General features: G+C 41.5%; 1 protein-coding gene and 1 pseudogene across 1 annotated transcript; one reads left to right on the top strand and one right to left on the bottom strand.

Moving 5' to 3' along the window:
• Positions 1 to 7904: 7904 nt before the first annotated feature.
• Positions 7905 to 9873, bottom strand: LOC147867593 (OVARIAN TUMOR DOMAIN-containing deubiquitinating enzyme 5 pseudogene; annotated as a pseudogene).
• An 820-nt stretch (positions 9874 to 10693) lies between these two features.
• On the top strand, positions 10694 to 11563 carry LOC147867592 (uncharacterized). Its single transcript, XM_087315725.1, has one exon. The coding sequence runs from the start codon at positions 10694 to 10696 to the stop codon at positions 11561 to 11563; it is 870 nt and encodes a 289-aa protein (XP_087171851.1).
• Positions 11564 to 12266: the final 703 nt, after the last annotated feature.

Genomic DNA, 12266 nt, shown 5'->3' with positions numbered 1-12266 from the left:
CCTATAATCCTCATGCCATTCTTGTCTACCCAAAACTTTGCAATAAAGTTGTTTATAGAAATTGTGTAGAACAAATGTTTACGACTTGCTAGATATACTTTGTATCTATCTTGTATGATGCCAAAGGTCAAAAGTGAAGATAGAAACTTCCTCACAAAGTTCCCTCTTATACATACGAATCCTTTATACCTCAAAATGTTCCCCCATGCAAACCAATATACAAAGTGGTTATGATTTCCATCGTGTATCTATTGGATTTCAAAGGATGAATTTAGCTAGAGGCTGTGGGACTTACTTGACAAGAAGGTGGTGAGGAGTCGGGACATTGTGTTCTTGGAAGACAAGACAATCGAGGACTGGAAACAACAGAAGTAAAATGGGGACGATGGCAACTCACCCAAATACAAGGCCTGAATCATAGTAAAGGGGTTTCAACAGAAGAAAGGGGTCGATTTTGATGAGATTTTTGCACCAGTCGTAAAGATGACATCCATTCGAACAGTACCAGCTATTGCTACCAGTATGAATATGGAGATAGAGCAATTGGATGTGAAGACAACATTCTTGCATGGGGAATTAGATTAAGAGATCTATATGCAGGAGCTCGAAGGCTTTGTGGAGAAAGGAAAAGAGAATTTGGTGTGTCAACTAAGGAAAAGCTTCTATGGTCTGAAACAAGCTCCATGCCAATGGTATAAGAAGTTTGAATCCTTCATGGTGGAACATGGGTTCCATAAAACACAAGTTGATCACTATGTGTTCGTCAAAAGGTATAATGAAGGTGACTTCGTGATTCTCTTGCTATATGAAGATGTTAGGATCATGACCGGCCACAACCGGTTTCTAGTACGTATGTTTGGGTGCAAAGAATCGATAATGACAGTGCACAGACAGAAAAGAACAAAAAAGAGACTCAAATATTTAACGTGGAAAACCCGAAAGGGAAAAACCACGGGAGTCCTCGAACTCCGAATGTTGGGAATTCGGTCCCTCCAGCTGGGATCCGGATGAGAACCGGAGGAGCTGGATTAGACGGATCCGGAAGGTAGCCGGATGGATCCAATGTGAGCCGGATCCAGGAACATATCTGTAAATATGTTCCTAGTGTGCCTATCATGGCCATATTTGTAAATAGTCCTAAAGTTATATAAGTATAAATATGACTTAGGGCAATCACTTATAATGATGATGTGTATAGAGATATTTTTGTATAGACAGAGAGAGAGAGCGTGAGATATAGAACGCTTTTCTGTTGTAACCGCCAGTTGGCAAAGACATAGAGCTCGAGGTTGTTGCTTTGAGTCTCGCATTGTACCCTCCTCTCATAGTGATAGTTGGAGTTGTGGGCTCCCGTGGTTTTTCCCTCTTAGGGTTTTCCACGTTAACATCTCGTGTCTATCTTATTTCTATTCTCTGTTTTCTTCCATTGAGTGAGTAAGACTTGGTTGTGACCGAGCACTATTCCTCTCAATATTTAAGGTGGAAAACCCGAAAGGGAAAAACCACGGGAGTCCTCGAACTCCAAACGAATCACTATAAGGAGAGGAGTACAACGAGAAGCTCCAAGGCAACAACCTTAAACTCTCCTTCATCAGACCGACAATTGTAGAGTTACTACTCTCACTCTCTCTCTCACTCACTCACCGTTGCAGAGGCAACTACCTTCTCTAATTATATGACAACTAAATCACTTGATACACTTTGCCCTAGTTGTATTTATACTTATACAACTTTCTTGATATTTACAGGTATAGCCCACATGGGGCACATTTAGACTATTTACAAATATAATCTCCCGAATCGGCTATTGAATTGATTTTTTATTTCGGTTCTCGATTTCGATTTCTGCCTTGGTCGAATTACCCATGTGTCTTCGATTCGGTTCGTTCTCTTCTTCCCATACGGAGGGACCTGTTTTCCCAACAAACTCCCCCTTCACTCCAGCATGGGGTACTTCACCAATCCGACCCTCTGTCGGCACTTGTTCAGCTTTTCAGCCAACAACACCTTCGTTAGCATGTCTGACCTGTTCTCCATTGTATGCACTTTTACTAGAGCAAACTCCTTCTCCTCTACTCGCTCTCAAAGCCAATGTATCCTCTAGATGTGCTTGGTCCTCAAGTGGTAGGCGGCATTTTTTGCAAGGTGGGTGGCACTCTGGTTATCGCAATGGAGTCGGAATTCCTCTTGTTGAATTCCCAACTCTCCGATAAATTCCTTCATCCAAATGATTTCCGGCTTCAAGAGAGGGAGAGCACGCGCACACACACCGGCTTTTCGCACCCTCTTATATATAAATTGATGAGCCTCCATACCAAAAGAGGAGACACACCGCGACATAGAATGACTCAACACACACACACATCACAACACGTGCACCCGTGGGATAAAAGACACTAAAGACACCAACGCCAACACAAATACACAGAAGCTTTCTTATATGTATGTATATATATTATAAGAACAATTACAACGCTAGTTACGAGCTCGTCCGATTCCAAACAGGCAAGGGATTCATCCACAGGCAAGCTCCAGTTGGGGAGCACACGGGCTCGCCTATGCGAGTGGAGGCCTTGCACTGGACATGGTATTCCTGCTGAAAACACAACAGTCGTCAGCCGCCAAGCCGCCAGTCGAGAAGCACACGGGCTCGCCTACATGTGTGGGGTCTTGCACCAAAGAGGGGACTGCGAAATGGAGCCCCAAAGCACACGAACTAAGCAAACCCTAGCATAGAAGAAGCAACAACCCTAATAGAGGAACTAACAAGACTCCACTCAGAAGAGAAACAAAACCCACATGACGACGAAGAAGAAGAAAACCCTAAAAGAAAGTAAGAAGAAGAGACAACTACCAAACCCTAGATCTAAGTGGTATACCCTCCTAACTCAAAATGGGCAACCCCCCATAAGAGCCCCTTCCTCTCCTTTTATAGCCCAAGGAGGGAAGGGCGTTACAATGTGGGATAAATATCCTCTTTTTATTTTATGCACATTTTCGAATGTACATGTGCACACGGTGCACATTGCCGACTTTGCCCATTCCATCCGGTTTTCTCACTGTGGCCAAAATTCTTCATGACACCGTATATTATATAACCTTCCAATGTGGGGTTACTCAAGCCAAATAGGAGACACGCGCTAGAGGTGCCTCTTAGATACTGAAGTATCAACTTGATTGTTGCCCAATGCTCTCTTTCGGGTTTGCTCATATATCGACTTACGACTCCGACTACATAACCAATGGTTGGCCTAGTGCAAACCATTGCATACATTAGGCTTCCAACTGTCGAGCCATAAGGTACTTTTGACATCTCGGCCTTCGCGGTTTTCGATTTCAGACATTGATCTTTACTTAGTTTGTAGTTTGTCAACAGTGTCGAGCTGATCGGTTTCGCGCTTTCAATGCAGAATCTCTGGAGCACTTTGTCACATATTTCTCCTGTGACAACCATAACAATTTCTTTGTTCAATCCCGAATAATGTGCAATCCCAGGATTTGTTTCGTTGGACCCATATCTTTCATCCAGAACGACCTACTCAAGGCCTTCTTCAAACTTCCGATTTTCCTCGGGTCTTGTCTGATTATCAACATGTCATCAGCATACAACCGGAGGATGAGAAATCTCCTCCGTCATACTTCTTGACAAAGACGCAATGATCATCTTGTGTCTTGCCGAAACGGTAATCCACCATGAAAAATTCGAACTTTCGGTACCATTGCTGATGTGCCTGCTTCAGCCCGTCCCGTGTACATGCTCTTTCTCAATCAACATACCAGGTTTTCTTTACGTTTTCCTTTGAATCCTTCCGGCTCTTGCATGTATATCTCCTCTTTGACATCCATTTGTTTTGACTTCGAGATGCATGTTGGCTGCTATGCTCAACATCGTTCGGATGGATGTCATCTTTACTACCGGAGCAAACATTTCGTCGAAATCGACACCCTTCTTCTGCTAAAAGCCTCTCACAATGATTCGGGCTTTATACTTGAATGAATTTCCGCTTTCTCCCATCTTCAATTTGTATACCCACTTGTTGTGTAGTGTCTTCTTTCCTTTTAACAACTCGCCCAGTTCATACGTGTTGTTCTCATGCAAGGAATCCATCTCGTCTTGCATGGCACTTAACCACTTTCGACTGTGGGTATTGTTCTTAGCTTCTTTGAAGCTTTCCAGCTCCCCCTCATCGATTAGCAGTACACGGTCTTCATCCAGAAATCTTCGGTGGGGCCTTCTTTCTCTTAGGGGATATCGCCTAACTCCATTTGGCACAATCGGTTCTTCTTCGATTTCTTCGGCCGAGTCGAATTAGGTTCCTTGTTCGGCTGATTCCCCTTGTTCTTCAGTCAGTTCTCGATTTTGCCAAGTATTAAATCGGTCGACTGGCTTGAATTCGATTTGGATCAAATCGACTTCTACTTAATTTGGCCAACCGTCAACTCTACTCAATTCAGTAGTCGGAGACTTATTCTCAATCTCTCAATCGACAATCGTCTTCTCTTCCATGAAGATGATGTCTCAGCTCCGGATCACCTTCTTCTCGGCTAATTCCCATAGCCAATAGCCGAATTCGTCGTCGCCACAGTTGAGAAATATACATGGCTGAGATTTCGGGTCCAGCTTCCCCCCCTGGTCCTTTGCAACATGCACATAGGCAAGACAGTCGAACATCCTTAGATGTCGGTACAAGACGTCTTTGCCACTCCACACCCTTTGTGGAATATTACCATCCAAGGGACTGAGGGTGATCGGTTTATCACATCCGTTGTTGTCATCAGCGCCTCATCTCAGAACGTCTTCGGTAACTTCACATGTGCAAGCATACTTCGGACCCTCTCCATTAGGCTCTGATTCATTCTCTTGACCATCCCGTTAAGCTCTAGCGTCTTCGGCACGGTAAACTCGGGCTGGATTCCCTACGCTTGGCAATATTCTTCGAACGGTCCACGGTACTCTCCGCCATTGTCCCCTCTGACTGCCTTCAACTTTCGGCCGATTTCCCTCTCAACCCTCGCTTGGAACTCTTTGAAGAAGGATAGCACTTGATCCTTCGTCTTTAGCATAGAAGCCCACGACTTCCGACTACAGTCATATATGAAGGTCACGAAATACTGTGAACCAGCATGCGACTTTGTATGCACGAGTTCCAGTGGCAATTTCTTCCTCATCGGGGGCCTCAATCGGAAGGAGGTTCAATTTTGTTTGCCGGCCAGGCAATCAGCACACTTGTCCAGATGCACTTTCTTCATCTCTGGCAGGAGGTCTTTCGCACCTAGTATTTGCATTCCCTTCTAGCTCATGTGGCACAACCTCTTATGCCACATCTCACCGGTTGTGTCGGCTACCATGTTTACTTCCCCTCGGTATAATCAAGCATTCATTATATATAGTGCGTTGGTCTTTCAGGATCGACCCATGATCAGGCTCCCCTTGTAAAACTTCATGACATCAATCCGAATGCTACCTTTGTAGCCTTCATCTTTCAACCGACCGACTGATATCAAATTCAATCTTACTTCCGGAACGTGTCGAATATCTTTCAACACTAGTCAACATCCAGTCGACGTTACCAGATGCACATCTCCAATCCTGACAATTCGGCATGCTCCTTCATTTCCCATCTTTATAAGACCGTGGTCTTCAGCCTTGTATGATGAGAAGCACTTTCGATCAGGGGTTAGGTAAAACGATGCACCCGAGTCGTCCACCCATCTCTATTCTTCGCCGGCGAGGTTGACTTCATTCTATTCATTAATGAACAACAACTCCTCTTCACTTGCGGCGATTGTTGAGGTGTTCTTTCTGTCCGGAATTTTCTTCGTCTCTACACCATCAGCTCCCCTTTCTCCTTTTGAAAGTGTTGGCAGTTCTTTTGGAAGTGCCCCGACTTCCCACAATAGAAGCAGGGCCTTCCCCTCGACTTTGACCTTGTCCCCGACTTATCTCAATTCTAGGGACTTTGATTCCAGCCTCTTCCTCGATTCGTGTCAGTTTCTATGAGTAAGACCTTTGGGTCAGAAATGGACTCTTGGTCCTTCCAGCGAGCTTCCTGATTTAGTAAGCTTGACTTCACCTGCTCTAGGGATAGATGCTTCCCTTCCGGTCCGGCGTTGCCCAATGTGACAACGAGCATTTCCCAACTGTCCGGAAGGGATCCTAGCAACAATAGTGTTAATACCTCGTCGACAAGAGGTACTTGTAGAGAGGTGGTTTGATTCATCACTCCTTGGAAGGCATTAATGTGCTCCACCATTCTGGAACCATCCTGGTACCTCAGTCTCACAATCTTCCAGAAGACTGATACTTTCTTAACGACGTTTTTGTTTTCGAACATGATGCCGATCTTCTTCCACATCTATTTCTTCACCGAAGTTGTTGTACAGACTGATGTCTATAAAACACCTTATATATGCGGCCGCCTTCCGATGCAACACTTCCCAAGTCGCTACATCGATCTTGTCTGGCCGTTTATCTCCAAACTGCACCGACAACCAGAGGTCTTTGCACACGAGCATGTGCCGCATCTTCAATTTCCACATCGAATAGTTGGAGCCAGTAAGTTTGAACATGCCGCTGAATGAGTCTTCCATTGCTCTAATACCACTTGTTAGGATCGTTACCGGCCAGAACCGGTTTCTAGTACGTATGTTCGGGTGCAAAGAATCAACAATGACAATGCATAGACAGAAAAGAACAGAAAACGAGAAACTCAGAAAGAGACACAAATATTTAACATAGAAAACCCGAAAGGGGAAAACCACAGGAGTCCTCGAACTCCGAATGAATCACTATAAGGAGAGGAGTACAACGATGTCGCGGATATCCGCAGGTATGTGTCGTCTTGGGCGGGACCACTGGGGTCTTGGACTAGGGAGTAGAGGGGAAATTAGAGCTTATCCCTTACGGCCTTCGAGCTCAAAAGGGTAGGGGAAAGAAGAAGAGATTAACCCAGTAGAGAAATAGATGGAGACCAAGTTCATCAAGCTAATTCCATTATAGGGCACGAAAGGCACAATACGATTACAACCGCGGTCATATAAGCCAGACTCAAGCACAACTAAAGAAACCCTAACCAAATAGGAAGAGCAGGAAGAAGAAGAAGAAGAAGAAGAAGAAGAAAAACCAAAACCCTAAAACAAAATGGGAGAAGAATAACTAAAACCCTAACGATCTACCTCAAACGACAAAATGACGGCCCCGTCAATGGTGACCCCTCACCCCCTTTTATAGTAAAAAGGGGTGAGGCTCAAATTACAAAAGGAGAGGCCAAATATTCCACTATTTTCAAAGGGGAATATTTGCCTTGATCATACTAGGAGGAGAGATTGATGGGGCCTTAACTCCCTCTCGTCTCATTTTCACACACACCACCATGCCCTCTACTCATTGTTGCCTTTTGACGGCCGTTTTGACCATTTTTGGCAAATTTAACCGTATATTCAAAGGTTAATTTAAAAATGAAACCGTCAATCTTGACGAGCATATGTTTTATGAAAACGTAAAAATGAAGGCTTAAAATTTCCTAATACCATCAAATTTTGCTAAGACCAATACAATAGTATTATAGACCCAGGAACAATGTTAACGTTCCGGTTGCATTGGAACTAATGTTTCTCTAAAAAGGTATAAAAAAGGTAAAAAAACTAATGTTTCTCTAAATTATGAATCTCCTCTTCCCGAATCCCCACCTAAGACCTTCCTTTCCCTTTTCCCCCCTTTTTCCCCCTTTTCCCCTTGTTTGTTCATTGCTCCCTCAGCCCTCCACCTTGTTGGAAGCTCGCTACCCACTATCCCTACTCGAAGCTTGTTGCTCGTTGCCTGCTACTCATAGATTCAGCAACATCTCGATTATCCTACTCACCCATCTAAGGTAGCTCTCTCTCTCTCTCTCTCTCTCTCTCTCTCATCTGAAAAAGCTTTTGCATATAATATTGAATGGAGTAGTGGCAAAGGCTTCCTAAGCAATGAATTAGTTCACCATGTTACAAATGGCCTCTCTTCTTTTTGGTATTTTGACAAACAATACAGTTTGCTTGCTATACCATAAGATATAGCATCTCTTTCACTTTTACAAACTAATGGAATATGCAATGGTTTGAGTTTTCTTTTTTTTTAAATGAGTTAAATAGCTGTGAAAACATATGGTTTCCACAATTTCATTCTCATCTAAAGCTACTATCAAATGTCTTTTTACTCTTGAGTTGTCTAGCAATAAAGGAACAATTGAATTATAGTGTTCTCCAAGACCGAAAGCATGACGATGATATGAGAGCCAGAGGGTAGAATTCATATTTTTGCCATATTGTTTACCCATTTCAACCTCAGGAAGGTTGCTTGAGTACACAATTATATGCTTTTGTAAAGAGTGTGCAAGAGCATCCAATTCTAGATGTCCTCCCCATGATGCCATTGACTCAACTTGATGACAATATCTTCTTCGTTCTCATTAACATCATTTTCATCAGTATCCCCTACCACAACAAATGGAGCAGAATCTTTGGCATGACTCCACGTATAAGATGTTGCTATCTCTCTCAATTTTTGGAATGAGAACTGTATAGAAGAAGTATCTGGGTAGAGTGCTAGTTGATCCTCTAATGCTCTATACAAGCAATGCCCATCCGGCTTCATCTCCTTCAGTGCTAACCCAAGTGGTCGTATCTTTCCTTCAAGCAATTCGTTTTCCGCCATCCGATCACTCACCACATTGTTTTGCTCTTCTTGAATTCTTTGTTCTCTTTCAACTTCTTGGTTTGCTCTCTTGTCACGCCTTTTCTAGGCTTTCATTGGTTTTAGTGGTTGAGTTCCAAATGAAGTAGGAATACCACCAAATTCTTTTACTAGTCCATCAACATCGGTATTGCTCTCCTCTTTATTGGCTCCTAATTCTGACAACTCCTTCACATGCCTCTCACGCATCTTTGTCTCTTGCTTCAAAATATCTTCTTCCACCTGTCTTTTCTTTGCCTTTTGTTCGGCTTTGCTCCCTTTTGCTACTGCTTTTTTTAGAGCTATTTCTCGGTTTTGAAGTTCTTTGATCTCTTTCTGATGGTGAAACAAGATTTGATCTCGAGAAGAAGATCATGATCATGAAGAAGATGATCATGGCAACGATGTTGATGGTCTTCTATCTTTCTTCAGTGGCGAATAACATGAATTCTGGAACTAGAGACAATAGAATAGAATTCATTCTTTATCATTCATAGGAGATGGGGTATTTTAGGTTTATTGCGTTTGGGATGTAGTAAACTCATAGCATCCAAAATTTGGCTTCTAAGGATTTTTAGCTAAAATGAGCTAATGATCCTATTCTTTCATGATACAATGATCATTTGGGGTGTATTGCTTAGACAACTCGTGAAAGAATTAAAAAGTTGTTAAAGTATAAAGCCTATAACAAAGGATTAACCCACATTATTCTATATGAGATTCGAATCTTATTACTCAGGGTGTGGATCCATCAATAAGGGCAGAAGTTTGGGAATTTCTTCTTGGTTGTTGTGTAGTAGATAGCACACACTAGAGTGTGTTGCAATTCGAAAGGCTCATAGATGTCAATCTCTTAACCTTAAATAATCTCTCATATTTCATACAAAGTCTATATGACCCTTGTTTGTGGAGTTGTGATATTAACATGCTAATATGGACATATGACTAAGTTTTGGATGCTTGGAGTTGTATGTCATTACTCATATCTTAGAGATTATCCTTTTCGCTTTAAGGTATAATCAACAAAGTATGATCTTTTTGCCAAAGAGAATTATATTCATGTAAAATCTCATTGCTCAATCGGTCATAACTAATATGTATGGGTTTAATGATGCTAGTGATTGTTTTGAACTGATGGCATGATCTTTTCTTACATGATCCATTTCTTCTTATTCGGCATAATTATGGCTCCCAAAAGAAAAAATCAATGAACCATTAGTGCAATGTTTGCATGGAAACCACTGAATGATACAAATGACATAAATATAAACAATGATTTAAATGTGGATATGGATTTGTTTGGGACTGATTTAGAGAGTTTAACTCAAGAGAGTTGTTCCTCTAAAATAACCAAAGAAAAGCCTAAAAGAAAATTTTGTGATGCATGGAGAGATAAATTCCCATGGATACGATGCATTATGCAAGGAGAGAAAACATTAATGAAATGTACATGGTGTGAGAAATACGCTAGTCCTGGGCCTTGGGGTGTTGGTTCTAGATGCATTACTTTGCAACTTGATGCAATTTTGACCCATATTAACTCAAGTGGCCATAAATTATGTGCATCAAAGTGGATATGTGATGTTGAAGGGAAAGCAATGTCCATCCCAAAGCATGTATCACAATTGGATGATATTAACAAAAATAAGGTCATAACAACAATGAAACTCATGTACTTTATTGCAAAAAAAGATTTGTCTATCGCTACATACCAAGAATTATGTGATTTGGTTGTGCTACTAGAGGTGCCTAATATGCCTAAGCAACATGGTTATATATCTTATACTAGTAGATATGGAGGATATGAATTTTTGGTTGCCTTTGGGAAATATCTTCTAGAAATTCAAAGCTCAAACCTAATAAATTCCCCATACTACTCTTTGATGCTAGATAAAAGTATTGTCAATGGGTTAGAGTTGCAAACTCATTGTGTATGTTACATACTTGCAATGTGGTGGTTGTGGGCCTAAGCAAACTAAATATATGGGTTTGCTAAAAATTCCCAATGGTAAAGGTAGAACTATATATGAACATGTTAAGCATCTATTAGGCGATCGATGCCTCAGCATGAACAAGTTGATTGGATTAGCAACTGATGGTGCGTCATCAACGATTGGTAGTGAAATTGGAACAGTAACATTAATGAAAAATGATGTCCCAAATTTGGTTGGTGTACATTGTATTGCTCATAGAGAAGCATTGGTTATTTCAGATGTATCTAGAGATATCCCTGAGCTCATTCTTGTAGAAAAAATTGCAAATAAGGTATATGCATGGGCTAACAATAGTACCAAAAGGACACATGAAATTTTAGAGCGCTTGGAACAAATGCAATTGGATGCTCATAGACCCTTACAAATTCATAATATTCATTGGTTGTCACGTGGTCAAGTCATGGAAATACTAGTGACTATAATGCCTGCAATACTTACTATTTGGAAGAAAGAGAACTTAAACGAGTGGTATAATAAAGCTTGTATCTATAGTGTGCAATTTTGCTTTTGTATGATGGTTGATGTGTTTCATTTGATGAATATTTTGAGCTTGAAACTTCAAAAAGAGAATTTGGATGTAACTTCAATTGGTGCAGAAATTTATATTACTATTTCTAATTTGCGGAGGTCTTTCTTGAGAAATGACACATTTGCGGATGGAACAATGTATTTATCCAAGTTCTTAAGATGTTCTAAAGTTGGGTTTTTGGGAATTTTGATTTCTCACTTACAGCCAAATGTTGATGTCAATGCATGTCTTCAAATTTTACATGATGCAAAGGCTTGTGAAATGGAACTGTATAGGTTTGTTGACACTTTACGTTTAAATTGTGAAGGCTATAGTATGCATGAAGCTTAGCGTATGTTTTGCAAAATGAAGGATTGGCAAGATAGTTTCCCTCATTTGTTGAAATTATGGCAAGCTACTTTGGTTATTCCGTCTAGCATAGTTTCGTGTGAGAGAGGGTTCTCTAAGCAAAATCTCATCAAAGAGATGAAAAGAAATCGATTGAATATAGAGCATTTAGATTATTTAATGTGAGTCTCATTGAATGGGCCACACATTGAAGAAATACAATGGGATCGTGTACACGAAATTTGGAAAGATGCAAAGGATAGAAGGGTATAATATATTGTTTAGTACGAATATTCGATGTATTTACTTTTTGAAACGTTCCGGTCAGAATTCCAGACAACGGCGATGACCTCACGGGCTCAGACTTGCACACAACATGAACATATAGGGAATAAGAACACGATCTCCGAGCGCAACAAACCGCAGCAAGTAGGAACCACACGGGAGTACCCAAACACAAGAAGAGACACAGCAAAACTCTAATGTTTAATAGAGAACGAAAGGATACAACCAAACATGGCCGGCAACAGTGCTTCAGACTACGACCACCCCAAACACACACAGAACGATGAACCTCTAGTTGGGAGTTCACGAGCTTCCTACACGAGCATAGGCTTCAACTTCTTCCCCGGATCAGCACGGAACACAAACAGAGAGGGAGAGAGAGAGAGCTTGGCACTCAAACCGACAGCACTTCGTCCTCCCA

This window comes from Azolla caroliniana, unplaced genomic scaffold (genome assembly GCF_043228905.1).
Source record: "Azolla caroliniana isolate FFs.n. ecotype wild unplaced genomic scaffold, voAzoCaro1.0.p SCAF_2, whole genome shotgun sequence".
In the NCBI taxonomy this organism is placed as follows: domain Eukaryota; kingdom Viridiplantae; phylum Streptophyta; class Polypodiopsida; order Salviniales; family Salviniaceae; genus Azolla; species Azolla caroliniana.
This window is presented reverse-complemented; position numbering and strand designations above follow the sequence as displayed.

Bases quoted from the DNA above. Each gene is read 5' to 3' on its own strand.
- LOC147867592 (XM_087315725.1), top strand. From the start codon at position 10,694: ATGGGTTTGCTAAAAATTCCCAATGGTAAAGGTAGAACTATATATGAA.